General features: G+C 35.9%; 1 protein-coding gene across 1 annotated transcript; it reads left to right on the top strand.

Annotated features, from left to right (window-relative positions):
- Positions 1-1,894: 1,894 nt before the first annotated feature.
- Positions 1,895-4,087, top strand: LOC133799891 (calcium-dependent protein kinase 1-like). The gene is made up of 6 exons (XM_062237880.1): positions 1,895-1,901; positions 1,999-2,001; positions 2,158-2,310; positions 2,580-2,695; positions 2,823-2,990; positions 3,740-4,087. The coding sequence occupies exons 1-6, from the start codon at positions 1,895-1,897 to the stop codon at positions 4,085-4,087; spliced, it is 795 nt and encodes a 264-aa protein (XP_062093864.1).
- The last annotated feature ends 11,772 nt before the right edge of the window (positions 4,088-15,859 follow it).

Raw genomic sequence — 15,859 nt, 5'->3', positions numbered from 1 at the left:
AACTTATGTTTTTTTTCTGTAAAGTTGTGAATGTGTTCTTTCATCTCGTTTTCATTCATAGCATCAGTAAATTTGTGTTTATGCCTATATAAAGAACTAGTAATATATTTTGTTAGGGAAAGTGCAAATACAACACTTGTAATTTTAGGTGATACATAGTTGGGTTTTTGGTTAACTTGCTTGATTCGAAAAGATAAGTTGATAGAAATTTAGTGTAGCTGTGCACGACTGTTGTTCTTAAGTGAATTTGAGATTGGAGCGTTCACATGAACTAAAAAATCAAAGCTGAAAAGGGAACCAATGTCTATTGTTTAGGAATACTACTGCAATTTCTGCCTCTTTTCTAAAAGTTATGGACTGTAATAAATAACCCCATTTATTCCAGATAAAATCATAGACAATAAAATTGATGAGGATGATGTTTTGGAATTAATCTCACCTATAATTGAACATAATTACAGGTTATGAACTAGTCGAAATAGAACCTTATTTTATTGGAATGAGAGTGGTACTGATCATATAGTTGTTTTTAGGAGTCCACTTAGCAGTTGGCTGGGTTTTGATGGTGAACTTCAACGAATTACTTTTGGATTTGTTTTGCGGGTGTGAGAGAAGATTCTCTGTTTCTATCATATTCATATGTTAAAGATTCTCTGTTTTCTGTTTCTGGTTTGTTAGTTTTGTTAGCTTCAGTTGTATTCAGTTATACTGTTACAACTTCCATCTATTTTGTGTTTTTTAGTTTTTTCAACTTTTTTTTTTTATCGAAAAAAGGAGTATATTAAAAACACAGAAAGAAATTACAACTGCCAGACCAGAAACTTTATAACATGCATTTCTGTTGCACCAGATGCCATAAACCGCAGCGGCCAATTTTTGGGATTCCCTTCTAACCACAGCTTCCCTTTAAAGCTTCTTCTTTTGTAGTTACTTTATTTTCGTAGGCCAGAGAGTTCATTGGATTGGATTTATTTATGTGTATTCTGTGTGCAAACTGCTGATATATGTTCTGAGGATCAATTTTGTGTTGTGTACTGTTTTGAGAGTTAGTTATATTTATTGGATTGAATCTATTGTTGTGTGTTGTTAGCATATGGGATATAGGATAGTAGTGGCTGTGGAATTATTTTGTAACTTTGAGAATTCTTTAGAATTCACTAGGAGGCTTAAGGGATCCTCGAAAAGTTACTCTTTGCTCAGTTTGATGTGAAACTTTTAGATAATCAAAGAAATCTTTTGTTATAGCTTTTCAGTTTGTAGTATGGTAGGACCTGTAGTAATTTGAGATTATTTTACATCTCTAAAGATGGTTTTTCTTCTTCTTTTCTTTTCAATTAAAGCTTCAGCTCAAGTGCACATTTTTCTTCTATATGAGGTATTATAATATGAACTTAGTCCAATTTTTTGCATATTATTTTCAATATATATAGTTTGTTATGGTTGATATTCTTATTCATTGCTCACTTTGTTTTGACAGGCTTTATGTACACTGAAAATCTGAGGCTAGAATTGTTTAGAATTCTATATTTATGAAAGAATCTCTTGATTCCCAATTATGCTTTCAGATGATGATGATGATGTGGCACAGCTGCAAAGAAAGCCTCTGTTTTGGAAGACTGACTGGAGTTTCATTAAATGCCTAGTTTCCATTCTGAAGAGTAGTTGGACATGAGCTTGTTCTTAGATGAGTTTTTGTTGACCCTTTAGTGTCATCTGTGGTCTTTAAGCATTCCTCTATGAATTGTATATTTGGTCAATTTCCCACTTTAAAACTCAGTGCCCTTTTTCACTTTTATAAGTTTGACTCTTTTATTTTTATTTTTATGGATGACTTTGAATATCTTCTAAGTAACTAGTAAGTATATTTTCAATATCTTCGAATGAGTAAAGGAGTATGGATTGTGAGAAACTAGATGTGCTTAGATAATACTATTCCCACCATGACCGTCAAGACCTCGATAATTTTTTGGTAAGTATATTTGCTTTTTCTGGTTTTAGTTGGTAATTTCGTTTGTTTTCCTCTGCAACTAACTGAGCATATATATTTCATTTAAAGATGCTTCTTCTTAGTCATTGTTGTATTTAGTATATGTGTTTCTATTTGTGTCTCTGTATGTGTATTTTGTGACCTTTTTTCTTTCCCATTGGTTTCAATAGAGAGCGAGCAAGGGATATTTGAAGAAGTATTACATGGTGACCTAGACTTTTCAACAGACCCATGGCCTAGAATTTCTAAAGGTGCCAAAGATTTAGTAAGGAAAATGCTTATTCGAGATCCCAAAAGGTGGATATCTGCACATGATGTTTTGTGTGAGTTTCTGTCACTGGTTTGCTTTCATAATTACAATTTTTGTGTTTGACCTGTGTTGCTACTGAAATTAAAGGGTTGCAATTATTGTTGAGCAAATCTTTTTGGAAAAGCATCTGTTATTCATTTCAGCTACTTTATAAATAATTATTCTCATCATTTTTGCTCAATAATTGTCATAATTTGTTGCTTATGTATAATTCTATATCAAGGTGATCTTAGGCACAACATTCTGTTTGCACTGATGACCTTTTGTTTATATGTCTCGCAGGCCATCCCTGGGTTCAAGTTGGTGGTGTGGCTCCTGACAAGCCTCTCGATTCTGCAATATTAAGTCTATTGAAGCAATTCTCTGCAATGAACAAGCTCAAGAAAATGGCTATTAGAGTAAGTCACTTTATTTATTAAATAAGTGAATGGTTTGAAGCCAAATAATTGATAGTCATATACCTAAATTAAATTAATAGATGACTTGTAATTATTCAACTCATTTCTTTCCCCCTTTTTTTGGCAGGTAATTGCAGAGAGCTTATCTGAAGAAGAAATTGCTGGCCTAAAAGAAATGTTCAAAATGATAGACACTGACAGTAGTGGTCAAATCACTTTTGAAGAACTTAAGGCTAGTTTGAAAAGATTTGGAGCTAATCTTAAGGAATCTGAAATTTATGATTTAATGCAAGCAGTAAGTTCATATATGTTTAAAGATGATTAAATGCACCTAAACTATTATATATGACTTTTTTTTTTTTTTTAAATATTACAAAAGAATATATAATATATTACTTTAAAATTTAAGATGAAATAAATTTAATATTTAGAATTATTATTAAAAATTTGTAAGTAAGTCTTTACTCATTTGTTGCCTGTGTTTTTGGAGTATTGATTTAGTATTTTCTTTTTCAATAATATTGGAGTATTGATTTAGCTGGTGAACTTTAATCTTTTCTTGTTATTGAAAAAATATATGTACTTCTGCATTTGAACTTAGCATGGTTTCCATTTCAGGAAGCTCTGGATGTTGTTCATATAAGCAAAGAAGATTATCACAGTGTAAATTTTTTAATGGTTTTGGTAAGCTTTTGGGAAAAAGTTTACTTGGTGCATTATATATTGTAAAAAAAAACAGGGACCTACTTCTGTATAATCTTTTTACTAGCCTTGCATCATTGTTAAAATATCATTTTGGTTGAGAGTTGTACTCTGAATATTTATACTAGATATTTCACCTTTGGTGACAAATCTCAGCAGGAAATCATTGAAATTGAAATATTATTCTTTCATCATAAGCAATGAGATTACTCACCTTTTAATATGCTATTCTCTTCTTCAATTATGGTGATCACTCAAGGATATGATAGAGAACTAATTCATAAATTGTTTGGAGAATAATACATTAGATATTCTTAGTTTAACTTATTTACTGATTTGCAGGCAGATGTAGATAACAGTGGAACAATTAATTATGGAGAGTTTGTAGCAGCCACTTTGCATTTAAACAAAATTGAGAGAGAAGATCATTTGTTCGCGGCATTTTCATACTTCGATAAAGATGGAAGTGGCTACATTACTCAAGACGAGCTTCAACATGCTTGCGAGGAGTTTGGTGTAGAGGACGTCCGGCTAGAAGAAATGATGCAAGAAGTTGATCAGGATAATGTGAGTATTTCTCTGATGATTATTCTGTTACTGCACCAATTGAATGGCTGTAAATTAAAATTCAGATATTTAAAGAGTTGTTTTCCTTGCATAGGGCATATGATCATTCAAATTTTATTTTGAGCCATTAGTTGTTTTGTTTTACAAATTTCAAGATGGACTCATTAGAATTTAAGATCTTGTTTCTGTGGTTGAATTTACTTTTTCTTGAATTTCTTGAATTACCTGTGTTTTGGGGGTAACAGAAGTGTTTGTACATTAGTAACAGGGTTTTAGTTGCTGGCATAGTCTGGTGGCCATATATTTTCCCAATGTCCCCACTCAAGGGCCTTAAAAACAGAAAGAGGTCTTAGATCACTATTGGGTTCCATGATTCATGAGTTGATTGAGTAATCAAGATAATGATTTAGACAAAAGATTTGTATTTTTTAATCAACTGGGGCTCACTTTTGTGTTTGGTGTTCATCAGGGTTATAATTCTTTCATCCTTTTTATTTATCTTTTATAAGGTAATCTAATTTCTTTGATGTATGTTAGTATTTGATGTTGAATTGGTCCACTGTTAAGAGTGCAAGTTCTTACTGTATGTCCTGAAACAAGTTCTAGCTAGTGATAAATCATAGCTAGAAGTTTCCAGATGCATTTTTATTTTATTGTTTTTCTTTATGATTTTGTTGTATAAGAAGTCAAAGTGTGATTCTGTTTTTATTCTTTAATTTATTTGGGGAAATATTGACAGAATTTAGAGTTCTGGAATCAATTCTTCCTCACATACTTTTTGATCATTGAGAATGATATATTTGTTATCTTGATACATTTCACAAGCCTTGTTTTAAGTTGCATGTTTTGTTGCTTCAGTCGTTGTTTTGCATGGTAGTATATCTTGTTATACCCTGCTGTTTCGTCAAGTTTTGGAGTTATTACAAATTTAATTTAAACTTTATATGCTTATAGGTGGAAACTAGCTTAAGTCTTATGTTTTTAATAATAAAAGGACTTTTTCTTTACAATGTGCATGTATATTGAGATGATTTCTTTGGAACAATTCTTGACAACATTTGTAGTTGAGGCCTTTAGAATGGAAGAATGTATTTCACTAATTTTTGTATACATTTCTCGTTTTGTATTTAGTGATAAAGGAATCTGAATTGGGCATAAATTATGTTGTAATATGATTTCTTAAGCTTAGACTAGTAGACTAAATATTGTAATTACATTTGAGTAATTAATAAAAATCTATTTATGTTAACTTATTTGGCTTCAACTTTCATATTTGTTTTCCTAGTTTTGTGTAAGTAAAAAAAGATTATGTTTCTCTGAGCTAATATAACACATGTGTTATACTAAAGTGTAGTATAACACAAATAATGTGTTATACTAAAGTTTAGTATAACACAAAAAAAATATTATACTAAAGTGTAGTATAACACTAAAAAAGTGTTATACTAAAATGCAGTATAACACAAATTTATAAGTATTGAAATGTGTTATATAATCGACTATAAATAACATAATTAAACACTTATCTATTTATTAAAATAACACAGAGATTGTGTTATCGTTGACAGTATAATAACACATCTGTATAACAATGATAAAGTGTTATGTAAAGTACCCTGACCTACGATAACATAGTCGGTCTTAACACATCAAAAAGTGTTATGGTATATTTTGATAACACATTTTCGGTGTTATTAAAAGCATCTTTTTTTGTAGTGCCTGTTCTTTAGGCGTCACGGCCTGTGTGCTCAAAGAGGCTAGAAGACCTTTGTTTTGTTTAGGCGCACCACGATGCAGGGGGTTGTGCACCGTAGACCGTGTTCTTCACCAGAGAGGCATTTTTCCTCTAACTTGAGCACGTCACGGCCCTTAGGGGCTGGACGTGGCTCAAATGAAAAACTAAGGCCGTTTGAGGGTTTTAAGCTCGGGAACCCTAATGTTAAGGCTCGGGAAGAATCCTACCACCTGGTTTGGTAGAATCCAAGGTCTCAGAGACTAGATTATTATTTCAAAGTCATTTAATTGGATTAGAATTTAATAGTTATCAATTATTGCTTGTGACTAGGATTACTGTTAAGGCTCAGGACTGACGATCGTGCTTGAAACCGCTCTTTATTCATCGCTCGGGACTCGAGGTTAGAAAACTGCACCCATGTGTTTGTGATTGGGACTGAGATTCCCTGTAATTGAATATATGTGTTCTGTGAGTTATATATATGTTATTTCCAATATAAAAGTATGACCTAAGGGTGTCGGGGCTGATGATAAGCGTATTGAACACAGCTCGGCCTAAGCGAGTCGGGGTCAGCTAAATAATCAGAGAACTTGGACTAAGTGAGTCAGGGTTCTTGCTAAATAACCAGAGGGCTCGGCCTAATGGAATTGACACCTAAGTGTTCATATCATAGTTTGAGTTATGTGTTTGAAAGTATATGCTAATCGTTGCCTTGCTTAATACTTGTATTATGCTGATTAATCGAACTAATTGGTTGGAAGTTTATTAAATGCTCTTGTTGTTGTTTATGCTTGGTGATTATGGTTTTCTTGTTGGGCCTTGGCTCACGAGTGCTACATGGTGCAGGTAAAGGCAAAGGAAAGTTGGATCAACCATGAGTTCGAGACCTTTGGGGGCGAAGTGTACGTTGGCAGCTGCTCGACCGCCATGGCCAAGGGAATTGCAGGAACATGAGTTCAAAACTTTATTTTTCCATTAAGACTGGCTTTTTGTTGTACCAACATTTGAGAGTTGTTTTTCGGCCATGTAAATACTATTTTTGGGATCCCATGTATCAAACACTTGTTTTGATGAAAATTAATCGTTTATGATCCAAATCTCATAACCCTAAACTGTTAGTTGACTTTAGAAACATAATTATGTTCAAACAACTTGATTAGCAAGTCTTGCACTATTTTAAACACTCAGTGTAATGGTCTTGGTTATCCAAGGCATTACAAAAGACTTTGATGAAATCATCTCCAGAAGACTCCCAACTTCGTCAAGGGCCAAATCAGTCCACATGTTTGTTTTTATCTAGGCCATTTGCGGAGCAATTGCAAGTTGTAAGAAAACACCATATTCATCAAGACAAATCAAAGATCTATGTGAAACATAATTTCACTTAATTGCATCGAAATTGGGACATAAGGCTAGAATAAAAAATCCAACAATTCTGAGTTACAAGGTGGAGCAATCACAACGGTTGAAGGAAAGATCCACCTATGATGGCAGCTTGTTCAAGGTGTTAACATTGATAAAACCATTGCTTGGAACCCTATGTGCATTTATGCATTTATGGAATCGATGGATATCACAACGAAGCTTGAAAACCTAGAAAAGATCTCATGTTCGTTCACTTGTATACAACACATGAGAATAGAAGGTGATACCTGATCACCTACGAGTATGCAATCAATTTGCCTATGAGTATAAACTATAAATCCTTGAAAAATAGTTGTGCACTCGTACATACACTACAAAGGCAAAAAATTAGTAGGAAATCCCAGCTATCCAAAAAAGGAAACATGTTCTCCCATAATGGTCTATACTAGGCAGACATGAGGTTAGGAGGGGTCGGAAACCTTGCAAAGCTAGTTTGTGTAATTTTACCTGCTTCTATGTCTTTATTAGGGGTAAGAGCAGCCAAAGAAATACTGAAATAAGATGCAAAAAGCATGTCAAGAACCTATATGTTTCTATGTTTCCATGCGGAAAGAGAACCTGTTCACCCATTGTAGCCTATACTAGGTGAACAAGAATGTAAAGATATGTTTAAAATTCTTCCAAGCTGTTAAGAGAGCCCTGTTCTAGCGCCTAAGAGAGCCCTGCTCTCGTGCCTAAGAGAGCTATGTTCTCATTCCTAAGAGAATTTTGTTCTCATGCCTAAGAGAACCTTGTTCTCGTGCCTAAGAGAACCATGCTCTCGCGCCTAAGATAGCCCTGTTCTCTCGCCTAAGAGAGCTTTGTTCTCGCACCTAAGAGAATCTTGTTCTCACGCCTAAGAGAGACATGTTCTTGCACCTAAGAGAGCTTTGTTCTCATGCCTAAGAGAATCATGTTCTCATGCTTGAGAGAATCCTGTTCTCTCACCTAAGAGAGCCTTGTTCTTATGCCTATAAGAATCCTTGTCTCGCGCCTAAGAGAATTTTGTTCTCATGCCTATGCACAAGAATCCTATTCACCCTATATCACAGACAATTTTGAGATGACGTATACGAGCTATCAAGGACATCAACTCGCAATCTTCATGACACCCGAGATCAAATTCGCGCTCCCATGGCAAAGAGGGCATATTTATTCATTTATATGACTTTAAAACTATTAGGACTGAATGGAGATTCAATAACAAAGGGATCTTATGGAAATAACAGCTCGAAATTATCGATGAAAATTTTGAGGCCGGAGACATTCAAGCCACAGATGGAATTTGTCTTCGAGCTGACCTATATGTACCCTTCGAGCCAACTCATATAATTCGTCCGAGTCAATCACCCCTCTACAAAAGTTATTTGAGCGGTATCTGGTACTCATACCTGAGCCAGTCATCACTCAACAAAAGTCATTCAAGCCATAAACAGAATTCAACTCCAAACTAAACCACAATTGACATTTGAGTTGGGGAAAAAGTTCCTCTTCAAGACAGTAACCACCCGAGCTGAAACTACAACATAAATTTCTGTTCTCAACCATACTTGTTTTTGAGACAGTGATCAGACAAGCAATTTTGTGGTTTTCGAGATGACATGAACAACTATTAGAGATGACTTGGATTTCAAGGTCCTATCTCCTAATTAAAAGCTCATGATACGCATTATGATATATGGATTTCAAGGTCCTATCTTGTTCGAACATACATCCACACATGTGGCAAACATGATATATCAAAGGCAATTCGAGGAAAAGCATGTAATCTTTGCTGATGAGATTTTGAGCTTATCGATACGCATCATCAAGATAACTTTCGAGCTGACTTGAACAAGTTGTCTCTGAAATAAGTTAAGCATAATGCAAACACGTGGAATGAATAGAGTCCAAAGAGATCAAAAGAGCCTGTGAGCATTATCTTAACTATGTAAAAGGGTCTGGATTAACCAAAGTTGAAATTCTAGATTAACCAACGATATTCATAAATTGATATAGTCAGAATTTTTTTGCAAAATAGTTTCAACCGTGCAACCTTGAGACCATACTCGAGGATGAGGAAAAGTTACTATCACTAAGCAAGAAATAACTACATTAACGAGAATACACAAACAACACTAATTTTTCGCACACATGTAGGTTGGAACACATTTTAACCTGGCTACACATCTACATTAAGAAAACAAGGAGAAAGAATTCTAGGGCTCATCTCGATGTCATGACCACACCAACCAAAAGACGAGCCTGTTTGCCCTAACTATGTATATTCCATTTCTATTTGTTTATGATATGCATAAAAAATGAACAAGAATAAAGAATAATCCTACTCACTTATGATATGGAGACATATTCTGTTGACAGCCACAAACAAAGTCCGTTCGCTCATGTGCCTTAACAAGGGACCAACTGATAGTCCAAATCTGTTCATTTACCTTTGCAAACAGGTACTAAAAGACTAATGGACTATGGGCAATAAGGAACCTGTTTGCCCGAGATCACTTCTAGGATACGAACAAGGATAAAAAATGGCAAAGCATGTAAACTCGCTTTAAAAGTTGTTGGCATCATCTCTAATCCGACACTTCTCTCTAGCTCAGGGTTTACCGAGCTAATCTCCTATTAAGGAGACAAGAGTAGAGTTGGCCCCAAGATAGGAGAATAAATGGAGATGTTCCTCAGAGATCAACTTGCAAGTCGAACCCTGAAGACAGGCCTTAAGGGGGTATACTGGTCGCCTACCCGATGTAACCAAACCTGCTAGGGGTATGAACAATGATCCCTTCTTAGAAGGATCACTGTTAAAGATTGCTTTATAAAGTGATCGTGATCAGGAAAGAAGATAACCTCGAAATTTTATTATAATCATGAAAGAGGACAACTTCAAATTGTGATCGTTGTCAGAAAATAAGATAACCTCGAATCCTGATTATAATTATGAAAGAGGGCAACTACGAATTTTGTTTGTTATCCAAAAATAAGATAACCTCGAATCCTTATTATAATCATGAAAGAGGATAACTTCAAACTCTGATCGTTATCAGAAAATAAGATAGCCACGAATCTTGATTATAATCATGAAAGAGGATAACTTCGAATTCTGCACTATAAAACCAGCCCGAACCCGAGGAGAAGATAATCCAAGACTTATAACTTGGTTACTTTGGGGGCATATAGGTGTTGGATATAACCATACCACGAGCTCAAAAAAATCTATTCATCTTTTAAATAAAAAAGTGGTCTCAAACTTTTGGAAAAAGGTTAGAGTATGGAGATAACCGACCATAAAAGGAAAAATATTACAAATTTTTTGTGCAACAAAATTTTGAGTCATATTCTAACCTATCATGCTTCTATAAATAAAGGAGTATGAGTTTCGAGTAGTTATAAGCTCATCATACTTATATGGTTAAATAAGTATGCACAGTGATTGTGACAATAAATGAAACAAGTAGACGTACTTGAAAGTTTAAAAAACGCAATCAATCATTAAAAAATTCAAGTATAAAAGTAAAATTTGGAAATAAAAACTAAGCTAGAACAATAACTCAGATTATCAAAGATGATTCCAAATAAAACTTAATAAACTAACATGAAAAAATCAAAGTTATAAAATCCTGGTCCTAACCAGAAATAAGGCCTGAATATTTACAGGTAGCTATTAAGCAAACACTTAAACCTGGCTGAACCAGGCTCGAACAAACAATTATGCAGATTCAAGAAATCCTTCTCTAAAAGAAGATAACCTTGAACTTTGATCAAGGATAACTTCAAATTACTTCCTTTTCTCTCAAAGCACAAAGTAATTCATGTTCTCACAAAGCACAAAGTACTTCTTGTTCTCTCAAAGCACAAAGAAGTTCATGTTCTCATGAAGCAGAGAGTAAAACTATCAAATGCTAACAGAAGGGGTCTAGTCATTTTAGCCATATTTCTCCATTCCTATTCGCTCAAGAAGGACAAGATTTGTTGATAGAGAAAATAAGGGTCGCTAACAAAGACATTTGGTCAAGCATCATGGTTATTTTATGCATGTTCATTCAACACACAACATCTGCGGTAAAAAAATTAGCGTATGAATACAGAGTCGTCATTTATCAAAATGTAACTGTATTTGTGTTGTAATGTATTATTTGTGGGCTAAGCCCAATAACTTAGGCCCATGATCTAATTGTAACCCTAAACTCCTCACTATAAATAAGAGGAGATGGTATAGAAAAAGGAGAGGCAATTCTTAAGGCCGAAACTCAATTATTGTAGAAACAAGTCCTTATGTAATGTGAAATCTAAGGAGGACTTCAGAACAATCGGCATAAGTTCATCGGAAACTATGGTTCTTTAAGCTTAAATATTAATAAAAGTGACTAAGTGGACGTAGATCATCTTTTTGGGGTCGAACCACTATAAAATATGGAGTTATTTATTTTATTATATCTCTATTCTTGAATCCATGCTCTTATGTTCTCATGTTGATGAAAAATGGTGTCAACAAATATCGAGGATGAAATTTTTATAAGGAGGGGGTAGTTGTAACGTCCCAAATTCCTAATAAGGCTTAGTGCCTTGATTACTGGGCCAGGAGGGCATAATTGGATGTTTACGTGTTAATATGATCTAATTATGATTATATGTGTGAATTATATGAGTTATATCATGATATGATTATTTACACAAGTTGAAGTGAATTAAATGTGCCTATAGGCCCTTAAAAATGGCTTTTTTCGTAATTTTGACCCACTGAAGGTAAAATATGTAATTATATGTGCTTTGTCAGTGGGACCACATTATTATGTGGATATATTTGAGATGTGTGGCACGGGGGATCCTAGTGAGCAATTTTGGCAAAAAATTCACATCGGGGATTAATACCCAGCTCGGGGTGCGCGTAGGGGTATTTTAGTAATTTGGTGAATTACCGGGGGTATTGGAGTATGAGTTGCAATTGAGGGAAAATATTGGTATTTGGGGGATTAGTATAGTTAATTTGGAATCTTTAGTGAAATTTGAGGTTTAGCGGGAAAGTGGTGTCAAATGACCTTTTTTCCCTTAGGGGGCTCAAGGGAAAGATGTTTAAGGTTGGGCATTATGGTCTTTTAACAAGGGGATAATTCAGACATAGCCAAAGTCTGAGGCAAGTCTTTCTCACTCACATTCTCCCCCTTGCTCTCTCTTTCTCTCATTCATTCTTTGCTTTAAGAGGTAACCTTGAAGACTTGTGGGGATTTCTAAGTTTAGAGATGGTTGTTGAGGATAGTGGAGGCTTGCTATTGCAAAGTGGAAGCTACTAAGCAAGAGAATTCAGTTGAGGGTTTCTTTTCCTGAGAGGTAAACATTCTAAATTTAAAGTTTTGGGTTATTTTTTATGTCCTTTATCAATTATGGGTATTTGAGGTTTCTAAGGGATTATGGGTGGTGTGTTTAAGTTTTAGAGGTGTTGTTATGGTCGAAAACTGCTGGGATTATGTTTTGGGATTGGTTTTGTGAGATTTTGGTCAGTTTGAGTTTTCTAGAATCATTGAAATTTCTAGGTTCGCGAGGTTATGTCGCGGCACTGTTCTTGGAGCGCTGCGGCCCGCATGATCTTTAAGGATAGGGTGATTCTCTAAATAGCCTTGGTGCCGCGGAACGTGTCTAGGGTGATAGCTTGGGGGGCTTTTTGACATGTGGAGCATCGAGGCCCTTAGTGAGGGGTGACATGGCTCAAATTGGGGAAAAAGTTAGCCAGAATGGGTTTGAGGATGGGAACTCAAACATAAGGGCTCGGGGAGGATTGCACTACCTAGTTTAGTAGAATTCGTGGTCCCAGAGGCTAGGAATCAACCTTTGAAGTTGTTAATTGGTTTAGTTCTTGATGATTGTCCATTAATATGTTGTGACTAGATTACCGCAAGGCTCAGGATCTGGATCATACCTGTGGCTGTATCGTCATTCACACGGATCTAAAGGTAAGAAAACTCACCATGGTTGAAACTTAGGCTTGATTCCTTGTGATTGAATTAGCTATGACTCTATCTTGAATTGTTTGTTTGAGTGTGTATAGTTGTGCTTTACATAGTTAAGTTATGCATGCATTGTACATTTGTTCATATGTGGAAGTGCGGTACGCACTGATACGACACGATGGCCGCTCGAAAAGAGACTGGAGCGTGAGTTACACATGTCCAGCTCAATATATGTCTAAACGAAAGGTGGCCCTATGTTCGCGTGAAAAAATTTAATATTGTTATTAATTATCAAGTAAGTTGTTTATAATTTTAATTTGTTGATTGTCTGTATGCTCGAATGAGTTTTCTTGTTGGGCCTTGGCACACGGGTGCTACGTGGTGCAGGTAAGGGCAAGGGAAAGCTAAACTAGCAATGAGGTGGAGAACTTCAGTGGCGATGTGTACCACAAGATTAAATGTGTGACTATGTGGCATGCACGATTTATATGATAGTGTGAATATATTTATATGCATGTGGGCCCGTTCTTGTTCATAAGGGCATATATGTAATTTTGACCTATTAGGGCATATACGTGGTTATATGTGGTAAATGGTTGAGACCACAATATTATGTGAATATATTTGCAGTATACGGCTCGACGTGATCATAGTGAGAAGAATAGCAGAATAGTCACAACAGGGTTTAATATCCAGCTTGGGGTAAGCCTAGGGGTATTTTGGGAAACTTAACATATATTTGGGATTTATCGAGTAACAAGTAAGTATTTGGGGATTATTTGGCCATGTTAGGATTAATTGGGAATTGGTATGATGACTCAACGATTTAACGGGATCAAGATTAATGACTGTTTTACCCTAAGAGCAATGAGAAGGTTGAGTTGGTTTTAGGGGCATTTTGGTCTTTTTCTTAGTTAAGGGATACACTCAGCTGCTTATAGGAAATACATTGAATCCACCAGAATTCTCAACTCTCGGCTCTCTCTCTCTCTCCCTCTCACCCACGTTCTCTCTCTCCCTTTCCTATGCTTTGAAGCTGGGGGAATTTTGAAGGGAAAAGCCAGGGAATTAAGCTTAAGGGTTGGGTAAATTAAGATAGGAATAACTGAGTAATCTTTTAGGGTTAAACCTTCTAACTGAGGTATGATTTCAGGTTCTGAGCTGCTGATTTTCAAGCTAGTTTTGATCATGTTAGGGGTTTTGAGGGAGGGTTCTGAATTTGGTATTTTGGGGAGGATTAAACTAGTGTTATAGGCTATATGTGTTGATTTTGAAGTGATAATAAGAATTATGGACCTTGTTTTGGGTTGGGTGTACAGTTCGGTTGAATTTTAGAGGATGTAGCTGGGAAACATGTTCGAGAAACCCAGGGATTTCTGGGTTCACACGGGCGCGCCGCAACCAAGTTCTTGGGCACCGTGGCTGGCGTGCCCAGAAGGCCCTGGGAGGGCTTGTTGACTTGTGGGTGCATTGCGACCCTAGGGTGCAAGTCGCAGCCCACCTCCCCCATGGAGCAAGAGGCTGGCGCCTCTGACATGAGGCGCGCCACGACCCTTAGGGCCAGATTGCGGCCCGCCTATGCAGCCATAGCCTAAGTTAGTTTTTAAGCTCAGGGAGGCTCGGGGATTTAAACCTAAGCTATCGGAACGAATTCTACTACCCGGTTTAATAGAATTCGAGGGCCCGAAAGCTAGTATTTGTTTCCAAAACATTTAATTGGATTAGAATTTGATTGTTATCCAATGTTGCTTGTGACTAGGGTTACCGTTAAGGCTCAGGACTAAGGATCATGCTCGGGACTCGAGGTAAGAAAACTGCATCCAAGTTGTTGTGAATGGGACTGAGATTCCTAGTAAGATAACATATGTGTTATGCAATTATATATGTGTTATGTGTTATGTGAAAGTACGACCTAAGGGAGCCGGGGCTGATGATAAGTGCACTGAGCGCAGCTCAGCCTAAGTGAGCTAGGATCAACTATATAACCAGAAGGCTTGGCCTAAGGGCGCTGACACCTAGATATTTGTATTATCGATTGAGTTATATGTTTGAAAGTATATGTTTATCGTTGCCTAGCTTATTACTTGTATTATGTTGATTAATTGAACTAATTGGAATGAAGTTTGTTTTATACTCTTGTTGCTGTCCATGCTGGTTGATTATTGTTTTCTTGCTGAGCCTTGGCTCATGGGTGCTATATGGTGCAGGTCAAGGGAAAGGAAAGTTGGACCAACCATGAGTTAGAGAGTTTTGGATGCAGAGTGTACATTGACAGCTGCTCAACCGCCACGGCCAAGGGATTTACAAGGACTAGAGCTCGAACTTGTATTTTTCCATTTAGACTGGCTACAGCTATATTGACTTTTGAGAGTTGTTTCCACCATGTAAACCTTATTTTTGGGATCTCGTGTATCATACTCATATTTTAATGAAAATCAATCATTTTACAATCAAAATCTTTTAACCCTAACCTTTAAGATGACTTTAGAAACACATTTATGTTCAAATGACCTGAGTAGCAGGTCTTGTACTATTTTAAACACACATTGTAACGGTCTTGGTTACTTAGGGCATTACAACTTGGTATCAGAGTCATGTAGTTTTAAAGGTTCCTGAAGACTAGTTGGGCATGTACACTCGCCGCTAAAGACAAGCTCAACTCAGGGCTCGGTAACCATATATGTGATTATATGTTTAAGTGTTTAAATTAAATATAAATGCTTTATCTGCACGATTAATAGGGAGCATGAGAAATACTTGTAATGACCCGACTATTTCTAAGACCTCGGACCATTAAAAACTATTATGACATAGCTA

This window comes from Humulus lupulus, chromosome 9, assembly GCF_963169125.1.
Source record: "Humulus lupulus chromosome 9, drHumLupu1.1, whole genome shotgun sequence".
Classification (NCBI taxonomy): Eukaryota; Viridiplantae; Streptophyta; class Magnoliopsida; order Rosales; family Cannabaceae; genus Humulus; species Humulus lupulus.
The sequence above is the reverse complement of the archived record's forward strand: the minus strand, read 5'-3'. Positions and strand labels throughout refer to the sequence as shown.

Bases quoted from the DNA above. Each gene is read 5' to 3' on its own strand.
- LOC133799891 (XM_062237880.1), top strand. The intron at 2,311-2,579 runs GTGAGTTTCTGT...TATGTCTCGCAG, and splicing joins ATCTGCACATGATGTTTTGT to GCCATCCCTGGGTTCAAGTT. The intron at 2,696-2,822 runs GTAAGTCACTTT...TTTTTTTGGCAG, and splicing joins TCAAGAAAATGGCTATTAGA to GTAATTGCAGAGAGCTTATC.